The 15,174-nt window shown below is 40.5% G+C and overlaps 1 protein-coding gene across 1 annotated transcript; it reads left to right on the top strand.

Moving 5' to 3' along the window:
- The first annotated feature begins 1,268 nt into the window (after positions 1–1,268).
- Positions 1,269–14,874, top strand: LOC125892877 (calcium homeostasis modulator protein 5). The gene is made up of 2 exons (XM_049583209.1): positions 1,269–3,401; positions 8,137–14,874. Exons 1-2 carry the CDS (start codon positions 2,859–2,861, stop codon positions 8,524–8,526), a joined length of 933 nt encoding a protein of 310 aa, XP_049439166.1. The 5' UTR covers positions 1,269–2,858; the 3' UTR covers positions 8,527–14,874.
- The last annotated feature ends 300 nt before the right edge of the window (positions 14,875–15,174 follow it).

Here is a 15,174-nt window from a genome sequence, read left to right as displayed (position 1 = left end):
TTGTTGGTTTTTATTATTATTTTTTAAATTATTAATTAGTTTATTTATTTATTTTTTTGGACCGGAATATCTGTCACTGCATTGATCTGTGTGATTAGGACTCTTGTTGACTCCTGGGCAAGGGCTGATGGAACTCAACCAATATTCTGATGGTTTCTGTGTATTGTGGGTCCTGTCCCAACCTTCTGGGGCTGCGGCCTCCCTTCTCAGAATGTCTTGGACTGTTATACCGGCTCTTGACCATGTCAGACCACAACTTGTGCCTCTAATTTTATTTTTATTTTTTCATTGATTATTTACCTGTATTGTAACTATGTTTTTGTTACTTAATACCTTTTCTTTGTTTTTTAATGTATATATGTATATACATATATCTATGTATTACTTTGCACAGTGATGCAATGTGGGGTGGGTTGGAAGTGGGTTGGGGTTTATAAATGGCACATCTAATAGGGTGGAATTGATATCTTCTACTACTGTCTGCTGCCCAAAATTTCAATAAAAAGATTAATAAAAAAAAAGTAATTTCTAGTAATGACAAGCAGCATTTATTTGCATTATCTTATTTATACAAGCATTCCAAGCAGTCAGAAGCAGGTGTAGAGTTTGTTAGTACCTACGAAAGAAATGGAGCTACTAAGATATTGATGAATGCCGAAATACATGTAAATTTCTTTCTGCTTATGTTTCATGAATGAGACCCAATAAGTACACCTGCTGTATAAAGGCAACCTCCAAAAAAACATTTTAATTAAATAAAGATATAAAGGATGACACAAGAAGGCAACACAACTAAAAGCAGCAACAATGAGTGTAAAGTCAGAGATTCATGTGAGCCTTAAGTTCCCCTAATGACTTGTTTTCAGTGTCTGGTTTAAACAGGAAATGTGTCATCACCACTTGACCACTTACTGTGCACTGCCGGTAGACTGCATACACACAGTACATGCACAAACTCAGCATATGAACATAGTGATGAGATGAATGTATTCATTTGTGACACCTGGTTCAGTCACTGTACACTCACAGAGACAAAAAGATGGCTTTACTGATGGTGTTACTGAATTAGCAGTAGATAATGATGTGTTTCATATGCATAGAGGAGGTTTCACCACTTCCTGTATAATGCTCTCACAGTGCTGTAGTCTAAGCAGTCACTCTTGTTGGAGTGGAACAGAAAAACCACTAAGAGGATGTGATCACTTCCTCACTTTACTCTCTACTGCTGATGCTGGCTGTCTCTCTCTGCCTTTGCAACAATGGTATGTTCTCTATACAATCACTTCAACTGAGGACATGAATGCTTTTGTTCAGTTTGGTTTTCTGCATGGATGTTTGAAGATTTTGTCAGTCCAGATAAAAATGGTTGATTTCATCCTTGTTGAATGCATGCCACTGATGGAGACTTTTTATTGTGTTTGGTATGTGTGTGCATGAAGAGAAACAAATCATGATGTCATATTTCTCATATCATAACTGCTTCAGAGTGAATGGAAACAGAAGCTTTCAGTTACTTTGGTGTTTTTTTGTTTGTTTGTTTTTTGCCAGCAGGAAATTGTTTCAGATTGCATTCACATCACATCACTGGTAATGGAATACTACACCCAGAAAATTACCATTTATAATTTGTCAATTAGTCATGCTGTGTTACCTTGAATTTGTGAGAAAAAAAAACGTTGCTTTTCTCGCATTCCTCCAAGGAAAATAGTAAGCATATTGATTTCCTTATTGAATGATTACAATGAACAGTAAAACTATATCAAACTAACCATTTACAAACTGTCACACAACTCAGTGTATTTCTATAGAACAGTTTGTATGATATAATTCGAAGCATTTTTTTCTGACCCTGCCTCCTTACGAGAGCTTGGGACTGCTACTTTGTTTTCTGCCATCAGCACATTGGTCACGGGATCAAGCCTTTATAAATACGTGGGATATGTACAAATTTGGGTGCATTAGTTTTTATAGAAAAACAGACAAAAAAATATTGGGAGAACAGATTGCATAACTTGCACAACTTGTGATGTAAAATCCAAGTCTCCTTCACAAACACATGCATTTTTTTCGCCAAAACATTACTATATAAAACTAACTGCAAGCAAAACTCCTCTATGATTTCTTCAAAGTCAGACTCCAGTACTACATTTTTGTGAAGTACTGAGCATATTGTAGATGATATGATAGATGAGACTTGGATTATACTGCACGAGTTGTGTGAGAGTTTGTAAATGGTTGTTTTGATATCGTTTTGCTGTCGTTAAATGTGGACCCTAATCAATCAAGAAATAAATGTGTTTGCCATCGTCCGTAGAGGCATACGAGAAAAAAAAGTTTTCCTCATGAATTCAAGGTAACACAGCATGACTAACTGATTTAGAAATGGTCATTTTGTGGGTGAAGTGTTCTTTAAACAGGATACAGACTATAGTCATAAAAACTAGACCAGCAGGTTTTTTGCTAATTGCCTCAACACACTACGAGCTGGAGAAGGAAGCACAAAAGAGGGATGTGAATGTGAACAGAGAAAGGGAAGTGGAGTGAAGCTTTAACTTTTTACAGCTTGAGCTGGCCCCTTTCTTGTAGCAGTAGTGAAGCCCTTGGGGAAGAACTAGATGTGGTGAGTGACAAGGCTATGGGTGGGAGGGAGCATCAGACTGACTGAAGGAGGAGCCTAAAGAGAAGAGAGCCAGCCAAAAGGAGGGGCACAGATAGGCTTGGCAGATGTGTTTTGAGAGAACACGAGACAGGAAATGCCTGCCGGCTGCACAGACAATCAACTTTTTCACTTTTCACTCTCTTTCTTTCACTTTGGTTAATTTCTCGTGGAGTGTGTCGGAAACCTCTCTGCTGATGTTATGGATAACTTCCAGACTGTCTTGCGTTTCTTTATGAACCAGAAAGCCACCATTGGCTACAGTTTCATGGCTCTCCTGACTATAGGTGGGGAGCGAGTCTTCTCCATGGTTTCCTTTCAGTGCCCGTGCAACCATGACCAGAACTTTGCCTATGGGCTGACTTTCCTGCTGGGCCCGGCTGCAGTGCTGCTGGTTTTGGGTCTCTTCTTCAGCACCAGGTTTTGGAGGCTCTATACCGGCTGCTGCCTCGATTGCATGAAGCTGTGCCCCCGTGGGAACTGCTGTGGCTGCCTCAGGGTGTTCCTTAGCATCTTCACTGGAGCTTGTGTGGCTCCTATAATGTGGCTCTCTGTGGCCCTGCTCAATGGAACCTTTTATGAGTGTGCTGTCAGTGGTCTTGATGATAACCTGGTCGTGGATCTGTTCTGTAAAAACAAAACTTTGAAATGTAGGGAGGAGCTTGCCCGAGTGCCCTGTGACCGGTCCAATCTGTCCAGTGATGAGCGCATGGAGCTGCTGCTAATGTTGAGGGCTCAGTCACAGGTAAGAGACACTCACCTGTATCTGTGTGAAGGAATGAGATGGTATTTGTGGCAATGCGGGAAATGACATATACCACAAATACAAAAAAAAGATTTGTAAACTCACAAAAATATTTTGCAAGTATAAAGTGGATCTGCAAATACACAAACACATTCCACAAATAAAAAAAAAAATATCTGTGAATACATTAAATTAATTGCATTTGTGAATATCTTCCTAACATTTACAACTTTAGAACAGGCATTTGTTTGTGAACTCAGTTTTTATTTGTGAATCAAAAAAACATTTGTGGATCTCAGTTCTACGCGTGTGGATTTGCTTTTTACACACACAGAGTTTTGAAACAAACTTTCCTCTGGTCCGAACGAAAATGCACATATATTACTCTGCCATTTTCGGATAGCACGTGATCACCCAGATGATGACGTTGTTTCTGCACGTCAAAGTAAGAGCGTGCAGTCTTTCTATGAGCTGTTTTTTTTTTTTTTTTTTAAATAATCAGCGATAAGTAACGTGCATTCATTGTTTTATGTTAATGTCATACAGTGAGTGTTAGTGTGTGTTTATTTATTCTATGTATCTGGCACACACTTTTGTATACATTTATGTTTGAGTATGAAAGGCACGGTGGCTTGGCGGCTTCTTCAGTTGGCAGTTATCAGCCAACTCATCCTTTATATTTTTCATTTATTTTTTTGAGTAGGATTAAAGTCACAAAGCACTTCACATCTTATTATTAGTGTACTCTTACTAATGTAGTTGTAATGTCTGTGCTGACTGCACCGTGTTTAGTTAGGTTACATCGTTTCAGTGAGGTTACGTTAACTGTTGTAAGATATGACAAGTGGCAACACCCTGGTTAAGGTCTTAACAGCTGTTGGTGTTGGTAGCTGTTTTTGTTTAGAAATGTAATATTGTAGTTTTATTGTTCATTGTTGATATGTAGATTGCGCTAAGCTAACATTAGCTACTGAAACTGCATCTGTTGCCATGGCAACAGTAAACATTCATGTTGCAGGCTGGGGGGACGAAAGCAGGGTGCAGCATTTTATACATTGTAAATAGACCAGAAGTCTATTAACATTAGCTCAGCTCAGCTGTTCTATCAAAGACCTTAACCAGGGTGCTGCCACGGGTCCATGTCATTGGTCTGACAGCCCACTGGTCCGATGGTCCGCGGTGCTGAACGGCTCCCGGCAGGCGTATTTCTGCCTTGATGGTGCGCCACGACTGGCTCTGGGTCAGCTGGGAAAGGCTTGAGGTGAAGCAGGCTCACAGCTTATATGTTTGCCACTTTCTTTTTCATTTTAACCCACACCATGATCTTTTCCTGACCCTAACCAAGTGGTTTTTGTGCCTAAACCTAACCAGACCTTAACCACAGGGCATCATGATGATTTCGGAACGGACTTTGACGGACGCGTCAAAACGCCCGCCTCCATTATATTCTATGAACCAACCCACACTGGCACCAGCCAACGCGCCGCTCCGCTCTGCTTCAGCCCACAGCTCTATTTCCAGTGCGGCCGGCGCTCATGGCGGCGCTGCGAGAAAAGCCTTTTATGTACGTTTCGGCCGCCGTAGTATCAACTCCAGTTGTTTCAAATTTTTAATAAGACGACTTTGATAAGAAACTCACCCGTGAAATCCAGGTTGCTGTTGCCTCAAAGTTTTTCCTCTTCTTCCGTTACTAGCAGTTGGCAACCGTTGGCAACTAGTGTCGGCACAGCCATCTAGAGGGCTGAGGTGGGAAATACATGTCAACGGTGCCGCTGCGCACCGCTGCCAGTGTGTGTTGGGGGACGGCACTTGACGGCCACAGCGCTGCGCTGGCGGCGGTGTGTGTTGCACTTAACGTAACATCACTGAAACGATGTAACCTAACTAAACACGTTGCGGTCAGCACAGACATTACAGCTACATTAGTAAGAGTACACTAATAATAAGATGTGAATGCTCTGTGACTTTAATCCTACTCGAAAGAATAAATGAAAAATATAAAGGATGAGCTGGCTGATAACTGCCAACTGGAGAAGCCGCCAAGCCACCGTGCCTGTCATACTCAAACAGAAATGTACACAAAAGTGTGTGCCAGAAAATATACATAGAACAAATAAACACACACTAACACTCACTGTATGATATTAACATAAAGCAATGCATGCACGTTACTTGTCGCTGATTATTTAAAAAAAAAAAAAAAAAAAAAAACAGCTCATAGAAAGACTGTGTGCTCTTACTTTGACGTGCGGAAATGACGTCATCAGCTGGGTGATCACGTGCTATCCAAAAGTGACCGAGTGATACGAGTGCATTTTCGTTCGGATAAGCGGAAAGTTTGTTTCAAAACTCTGTGTGTGTAAAAAGCAAATTCAAACACGTAGAACTGAGATCCACAAATGTTTTTTCGATTCACAAATAAAAACTGAGTTCACAAATGCCTATTCTAAAGTTGTAAATGTTAGGAAGATATTCACAAATGCTGTTCATCTATTTGCAAATTAATTTAATGTATTCACAGATTTTATTTTATTTGTGGAATGTGTTTGTGTATTTGCAGATCCGTTTTATACTTGCACAATATTTTTGTAAGTTTACAAATCTTCTTTTGTCTTTGTGAAAGGTGTTTTATATTTACACATTACACATTTACACACAGATTGTTGATCGGTTCACACACATAATTATGAAACAAATCTATCTCCATAGACACCTAATTGGCATTTATTGTCCTCAGGGCTGGACATTTATGAGACTTGAAATTGGAAACGGATTGGATAATGTAGGCTACACACAAGTTAAACAACTTCCTGTTTCACGCCAAATAATGTGTCACTGTGGCAACAGTGTTCAATGAAGACACAATATTAACAACGAAGCATCAAGGTTTGACGGCTTTTCTTACCATGTTTGAGCGAGATGTAGTCAACCAATTAGGAGGTGTACATTAAAGAAAAAGCATGTGATTTCAGTCAGTAGATTCGCTGTGACTATAACTCAGCATTGGCATGTAGATGGGACTCTTATCAAGCATAACGCATTTTGGGGCAGTTGGACAGTGTAGCTATGCTCAAATTATTGCAACTTCCTGTTTTATGATGAAATGTGCAAAATGGCTGCCACGCCACAGCAACACTGTTCAGTGAAAACTCACAATTTTCACAAGAAAGCATCATCAAGGTCTTGAGGCTTTTCAAAACAAATTTTAGGTGGATCTGTTCAACTTGCAAGGACTACATTGTAAAGCATGTAATTTCCTGGTACCAGTCGTGGAGCTTTAACTATAATTAAATATTGGCATGTAGATGTATTCAGTTCACAACTCTGATCAAACCTGTAAAGTTTGGGGCAGATTGGACCATGTACAGTGGAGTTACAAACAACTTACTGTTTTGTGGGGAAATTTGATGCCCCACCATAGCCACACCATTTGACAAAAAACTTAAGCTTTAAAAAAAATTCGTCTTAAAGGTCTTGGATCTTTAGATAGCACACACCAAAGTCAAACAGGTCAAATCTGTATGAGGAATTGGTTAAAGTATGACCCCTGTAAATGGCCAAAAGCACTAAAATGGCATGAATTGCTGACTTCCTGTTTGGTTTAGGGTATGGCCTAAAGCCTAGTTCACGTTACACGATTTTGACGTCGCAAATGATCTTGAGAGCCACCTTGGGTCGAAGGTGAGTCGGCAGATCAGTCTGCCATGACAAGTCCTCAAGTGTGAACAAGCCTACGAGCAAGTCGCTCCCTCGTCTGTGACTGGGACTGGATATCTGGCATGCTAGAAAACAGGAGAAGTGTGACACGACTGACAAAGAGCATCAGCCAATGAGAGGCGGGATAGGTCCCACGTCAGCACGCCGGAGGACGGAAGAAATGTGAAGAGGACAAGCCCCAGGGTTGCCACTTGCCAGGTCCGCTTATTAGCCGCGACTCTGGGCTTGTTTCTAAAGTGGAGTTGCTTATTTTGGCTTGCTCTCTAAACGTCACCTTTCTCTATATAAATCCGTCTAATAAGTTATTTAAACACATGATAGTAACTTCTTTTGGGCTTGTTTTCATAGCCCTGGTTGCGTTGTGTTTGAACCCAGGCCCTGGAGGCAGGTCTGATTCAACACTCCAAGTTTGGTGACGTCACTGCGTTATCTGGGGCTCTGTCGGCGAGGGCTCGGTGGAGAAATCTTGTGGTGTGCACACACAGGTCGTAACGCAGTTGGCGAGACTCCCGCTGACAGAAACACATGTCGCCAGGTATGATCACTCAAAAGATTATGATAGTCTCCGTGATTCAAAATCAGGGTGAAAATCGTGTAATGTGAACTAGGCATAAGTCTTAGTATGTTACAGTAGACTGGGATGGTTCCAATCCCCCGACTGCCGCTGGGGCCCTTCTGTGCGTAGTTTGCATTAATTGGTGACTCTAAATTGGCCATAGGTGTGAATGTGAGTGTGAATGGTTGTCTGTCTCTATGTGTCAGCCCTGTGATAGTCTGGCCACCTAGCCAGGGTGTACCCTGCCTCTCGCCCTATTGTCAGCTGTGATAGACTCCAGGTTACCCATCCAGCACTGGTTGGTGCTCAGGTCCTAATAAATAATAATAATAATAATAATAATCATAATAATCATAATAATAATAATAATAATGATAATAATGATGATAATAAAAAACATGTATGTGTGACCTTCAAAGTGTTAAGTGTTCATCAGTACATATCAATCTTGTATGTCTGCAGATCGCGGGCTGGTGTATTATTATCATCACTGCCATTGGAGCCCTCCTAGGTACCTGCATCACAAACTGTCGCTCCAAAGTCAGCTACCTGCAGCTGACATTTTGGAAACGCTACATGGATAAAGAGAAGGAGCGTTTTGATACTTTTGCTGTGGAATACGCCACCAAACTGGCTGAGAGAAACCTGCAGAGTTTCTTTGAGAACAAAGACCCTGATCCATTCCCTTTCCCCAACCACAAGGCATGGGAGGAGATCTCTGCATACTACACCTTTTCCAGGAGTGAGGAGTATTACAGCACCCTGCAGCGCTACGTGGAGAAGGCAAACAGGGACTTCACACCAGAGAAGAGACCTGTATTGAGCTTTGAGCATGGAATAGAAATGCATTAAGAAAGACCAGGGATCACTTGCACAGAACAACTTAATTTTTCTCCTTAAGTGTGACACTTAAGGTTTAATTTCTCCTTAGCTGAAGGACTTACACAGTTGCATTGAATTCCTTGAAATATTTTCTCAGTTAAGGAAACGTTAACTCATTTACTGCATTGAAAGAGATTTTACAGCAGTAAAAGTCTCCATGGAGATTGTTTGTTTGCTTGGATGCCTGTTTCACTCATGATGCATGTTATTGTCTCACAAAGTTGGCTTATAGTAAGATAGTGAAAAAATGGCAGAAGAAAAGAAGAGAAGAAAACCATACTAGTTTGAGGAGGAACAGATTGTAGTTCCGGAGAAATACAAACCTAGAAAACACATACTACAAAGTAAATTTGATCCCCAAATACCAGAAAACAGAAAACAATTGTAGGATGAAATTGCAGTGACAATTAACTCTATAGTTTAAAATCAATATGGTTCATCAGCATAAACTTAGTAAGTAGCAGTTAAGACAGAGTCAGAGGTACCTTAAGTTTTTTTGTTTCTTTGGGGTTTTTTTTTTCCGGGGGTCAAGGGATTCCTTAAGTATAAGACCAAGACAAGGGGAAACCATAAACACTTGAGTGAACATTTTAAGGAAACCTTAAAGAGAAGACTTAAGGGTGTTTTGTGCAACCAATTTAATTTCAGGAAACCTTAACTAGGAAGGGAATATCTTGACTTAAGGTGTTTTGTACAACTGCCTCCATACTGTGGTGAGACTATTAGATACTCATCACTCTTGGTATGTAACTCTTAGTCTATAGTATATGCAAGCATGACTTGGGAGAAGCTGTCCTAGGCTGCCTCTTCACTGACAAAGCTGCCCTTTCACTCGAAGAATGTGACTATTTGCAAGCTGCAATGGTACAACCTGTAAGCACGTGAAATAATTCAGGGCATAACCACTACTTTTTTTACACACTACTTCTCACTGCCTCTGTATGCATTTAAGCCCCCCTAGTACTAACAAATTTTGACTCACTTTGGATTTGCAAAGTAACTTGTTGGTTCGTGTTGTGTTTGTAAACAGGCTTAAAGTGAAAGTCAACCCCAGATTCACTCTCATTTTGGAATGACCTTTGTCCACTTGCCATTTTGCCTCACTATATTTGCTTTTTTTCCAGCATTGTGTCCATGATTTTCATAGCTTTCTTGTGGATGCATGCTCCTTACAGTCTCGTATCTGGTCACTACCTTTTTATAAAGCCTACACCATCCCTGCTTTTGTGCCCAGGAACAGGGGTGCAGCACCAAATTCCTCTCTTGATTCATGTCTCTCTCATGCACCTTTTGAAAATACATATATATATATATATATATATATATATATATTTTTTTTTTTTTTTTATTTTTTTTTTACAAAATCAGGTTTCTTTCTTAATTTATTTTATTTTATTTTATTTTTTGGAACTCCGATTTCCCTTTCTTAGGAAAAGACATGACAGTGTATTTTAGTGCCCCAGCAGCATAAACTCGTTTGGCTCTAGCTGGGTTCCAGTCCTAGTACATGGGCTAAAGACTAAACAGTTTTGTGCCTTTAGGAGTGAGAGAGGCCTCAGAGAGACCCAAAACTCAGTTTTAACCAATTCATTCAGCCAGTTTGAATTTAGTTATATGATAGTCACCAGTGATAAGGAAATACAGCAAGTGCTGGACAGAGCAGTGAGTGACAACAACCCCACACACATTTAAGAGTACTGTTTGTGGTGGAAACACTAAACTAACCGAGGGTCTAGGTACCATATCTGAATAGTTACCTTCGATTCCAAAGGTACTAAACTGAAAATGTTTGGTGGAAACGGGGCTTCAGAAAGTACAGGCAGAAGCCAGCCACTGCAGATAAGTACACTGCCACACACTGAGAGTGGGTTAAAAGTATTGATTGAGAGGGATTTATGACTGTTTTTAGGTAAATCCTGTATAGTTTAACTTTAACTACTTTACAGTCATTTCATGCGGTCAGGCCCGTAGCTATGACTGAATACACTAAGGTCATAATCCTTGCTATTATTTCTGAGAATTTAGGGGTTCTAGCAGCCATTAGGACAATGGTGGTTCTACCCCATTACAACAGACTGTTGTTTAATAGGGGACAGATAAATCAACTCTGACACTAAAGTAAGTTTGTATTTTTCATCCAAAATTGTTGCACAGTTAAAAAATAAGTACAATTTCACATTGTGTCAGCCACACTGATTCTGAAACATGTTTTTGGTACAGTTTAGATTTTCTGTGATTTTTTGCATTCGCCAAAAGTCTAGAGAGTTGTTTGACCAAGAAGCAGTGCGGAAAATGTGGCAGTGGTACACAACAAGACAGAGGAACGGGGCGTATGGTATCATTCAGAGATGGGGACTCGAGTCACTGTGACTTGGACTCGAGTTGACTCGAGTCACTGTTTTTAAGATTTGTGACTTGACAAAAAATAAAAGACTTGAGACTCGACTCGGACTTGTAAGTTAAAGACTCGGGACTTGACTTGAGACACGATGACTTGAATGACTGGCGTGTTATTCACATCATGTTTTCGGTTTGAATATAAAATTAATAAATTAATTTAAAAAAAATAAAAATAATGTCGATTACCCGGTAGGAGCGCAGGCTGAGAATGGCGTTGTCATGATTGGATTACTACCCTGTCAATCAGTCATGCCCTCTCTATGTACCTTATGTGTTTATTGGAGAAACACGCCCTCTTATATCAGATAGGCATCAACATGTCAGTGGGAGGGGTACCGAGAGTCATCGTCTTCGGCTTTCAGAATTATCATTATTACGGCAAAAGACGAACAGCACAGTGCAAGACATGCGGCATAAACATCTCGGACAGCCAGATGACAACTTCAAACTTTGTTCGTCATTTGAAGAGCAATCCTAAGTGCTTGTCAATTAGCTAATATTATCTTGTTAGTCGGTAGTTAGCTAACATTAGCTTGATATGATACGAGGGTTGGGTGGGGGTCAGTTTGGTGGAACTTGTTTTTTAATTTATTTGCTAACATTAATGAGCTAAATGGGTGATTTTGGCCGCTGCCTTGGTTAGTGTGTGTGTGTGTGTGTGTGTGTGTGTGTATGTGTGCGCGCGAGCATGGGGGTCGTCCCTGCAAAGTAAACATTGCAGCGATGAAGTCAATGTTTACTGACAGTTACTTGTCTTTTCACTTTATTAAGATCAGATTCTGCAGGTAAAATTACAATAATAAGGTGACTTGACCTATTACAGGATTTGACTTGACTTGACTTGACATAACCTGTGACTTGACTTGACTTGACTTGCCCAAGAAAAAATGACTTGGGACTTACTTGAGACTTGAAGGTTAAGACTTGAGACTTACTTGAGACTTGCACATGTGTGACTTGGTCCCATCTCTGGTATCATTTCCCATCATAGATGGCCTCCGTTCAACATGTCAGACAGTAACATTCAGGTGGATGATGATGGCGAGGAGGATGTAACAGAGGACAGCACACAGAGGGAAGAGAGAGCAATGGAGTGGAGAGGGTATAACTACCTAAATTAAGAATTCCAAAATAATATTTCCATGGCCTTCAATCAATATTTGTGGACATGAGCAAGTCTCCCTCAAAGCCAGAAACCAGAGAAGAAAGTCTCAAACTTGTGATGTCATAGGGTATAAAGTCTTTTGTTTAAATTTTGTGGACCCACACTTTTTTTGTTTTCTTTTTTATCCTCAGATGAGTTTTATTCCATTGTAGTGCTCTCAGTTTTGAAACAGAAAATGTTCCCATATATTCAGAACTTTCTCCTGGCTGCTCTCAGTTAGCCTGGTGAAACCATCCTGATCTCACAAGCTCATATTCGATTTCGCTCCGGAGATCAGTCAACGATCAGACAACGACAACGACAACGGTTTCTCTAAGAACCGAAAAGTTTGTCCTTTGCGTTTTAGAAAACTTCCACGTTTATATGACGACGTTATTGAAACGATCTCTGTTCACATGGAGTCGCAAAATTGAGTAAGGTAAATCTGCAGTACCGGAGGCTGCAGTTTCAGGACCGCAGTTTTAGGACCGTTTAATTTCCCGAGCGGAGGCTGCAACCTGAAGTTTATTTTTATTTTTTTGCTATATCCAAATACTACTTTCTTATTAAATAGTTATAATCAGTGTTGGGCAGTAACGCGTAATTTGATTGATAAAGCCCAGGTAACTATACATTACCATTGTATACCCTCACCCACACCTAAACACCCGTTCTGGAATACACAGTGTTGACCTGCCCGGCCTGACCTCCACGGTCCTCTGTGCTCCTCTCACCCACACTTGAGCATTTGTCCAGGGAGGGCCATGGAGGTCAGGCCAGGCGGGCTGACACTGTGTATCCCAGAACGGGTGCTCAAGTGTGGGTGAGAGGAGTGGAGAGGACTGCGACGAGGTGGAGTTGCTACAGTAGATTTACACTTTGCTGGAGAAGTGTTGATAAAATCAACAGGGTGAGCAGCATAAACAAAGCTCGGCATTGTTGTTGTGATGGTCGACTTTCTCGTGGATGCCTAGTGACTGGAACCGTAATGCGCATGTGCCAAAAGTCTCCGTTTTCAGAGGGACTGCATATTGCAAGTTTACACGACAACGGAGACGGTGCCGTTTCCAAAAAATTGCACTCTGGAACCCGTTTTCAAAGCGTTGCGTTTTCAGGCACCCAAAATGCAGCTGTCATATAAACAATCAGCCAAAACGCAACTAAAGTTTACCGCTTTCAGTTGAACTCGTTGTCGGACCTGAAACTGCGATGATAAATGTGTTGAACGAACTGGAAAGTACATTTTCTTTAAAAGCAGAGCAAACGGCTGCACTGAAAGCTTTTATTGAAAAAAAGGATGTGTTTGCCATCCTTCCTACGGGTTTTGGTAAAAGTTTAATTTACTAAATGGCTCCATTGATCAGGAAAAAGATGGGACTCAATGAAAGCCCAGTGGCTATTCTTGTTTCTCTGCTAGTTGCTCTCATGGAGGAGCGGGTCAGGGAAGCGACCAAGCTGGGAATCATAGCCATGCAACTTGGAGTCCACAGTGAGGAGGAAATCCGCAGCGGACATTGCCAAAAGACGGCAACACTCTTTCCCAGACATCATCACAGCTCATCTCCACTGCAGCTTGCTGGTCTGTTTACAGTGGCATTGTGCTAGCTTACGTCACACGTTTCGTTTACTCTGATTGGTTTTCCGTCTTTCCAATTGCCTGAAGGGGCACTTTGAGTGAAAGCAGTTGTTACCGCCCCTCGGGAATAGAGGAAATGTACACTCCGTGTCCAGACTCATTCGAGTTTTGCGAATTGGGTCTGGCAATGCCAGGCTAGCTCTCGGTGTCATCTAGAATATCTTTCACCATTTATTGTCTATGGATCAGCGCCAGACTTTACACCCTATGAAATCACACATTTGACATTTAGCACTCTAGTTTTTGGATTTGGGAGAGAGTTATTCATGTTTATTAATATTTTGGACTGTCCTATACCACAAGAATAACATGTATGAATTTTGAAAATAAAGTGTTTCTAGAGACATATCCTTTCATAGATATGCAGAGACATGATGTTGGGGTGGGGTGGGGCTCAAGTGCGAATTATAGCAGCATTTTAGGGGTTGCTACAAGCCTGTTTACTTTTGTTGGGGTTTTGGGGGCAACTTGGACTTATTTTTTAATCCTGGCTATGACCCTGGTTGCATTTTTGATAAATAATTAATCCAAAAACTGACAAAGTGTACAAAATGCTAAAATAAAAACCCTGCTTCAAGTTTCTCTTGTTTTATTATGCCTCCGCGCCATCGATAGCTGTGGCAGGAGGCATTGTTTTCAGGTTGGTCACCCGTCTCTGTCCTGTAAACGTAATAATTCAGCAACACCTCAAGGGAATTTCTTTAACTTTGACATAAACTGACTGGACTGAAGAATTAACTGTTTAAAATTTTGTGGTCAAATGTCAAAGGTCATTGCCAGTGTGACCTCACAAAACATGTTTTTGGCTATAACTCAAGATTTCATATAATAATTATGACAAAACTTCACACAAATGTCTAATAAGATACAATCATGAAGTGATGACCTTTTATATCCAAAAGGTCAAAGGTCAACTTCACTGTGACATCATAATATTCTGCATGAAACACTCTTCTGCTTATTACTCAATAGCATATCTCAGGAAAAGAAGGGGGGACATTTGGTCATCTTCTGTGCTGTCAGGGGAAGAATGTGTGAGAAGCATCCATGTTTTCACTGACATGGATGTAAACTGTAATTTTAGTTTATATAGTGTGTGTGTGTGTGTGTGTGTGTGTGTGTGTGTGTGTGTGTTTGTAACGTGACAGTACAATTTTAAAAACAAAACAAACAAACAAAAAAATTGATAAATTAAAATCTATAGAATAAAAATAAACTAAATAAAGGAGTAAAAAAACAGCAGGAAATAAGGTAAAAACCAATGATTAAAACTTAAAATGAAGATGATAATGCTACTCCACATTAAAAGCCAGAGTAAAAGGTCTGGGACACACAATGGGGCACATAAGTAAAAGTAAAGCAGTGGAGAACCTCAATGATCTGGCTAGAATATAAAATGAAAGAAAATCTCTGATGTATGGAGGAGCAAGGTCATTTA

Source organism: Epinephelus fuscoguttatus, linkage group LG8 (assembly GCF_011397635.1).
Source record: "Epinephelus fuscoguttatus linkage group LG8, E.fuscoguttatus.final_Chr_v1".
NCBI classification, from domain to species: domain Eukaryota; kingdom Metazoa; phylum Chordata; class Actinopteri; order Perciformes; family Serranidae; genus Epinephelus; species Epinephelus fuscoguttatus.
The sequence above is the reverse complement of the archived record's forward strand: the minus strand, read 5'-3'. Positions and strand labels throughout refer to the sequence as shown.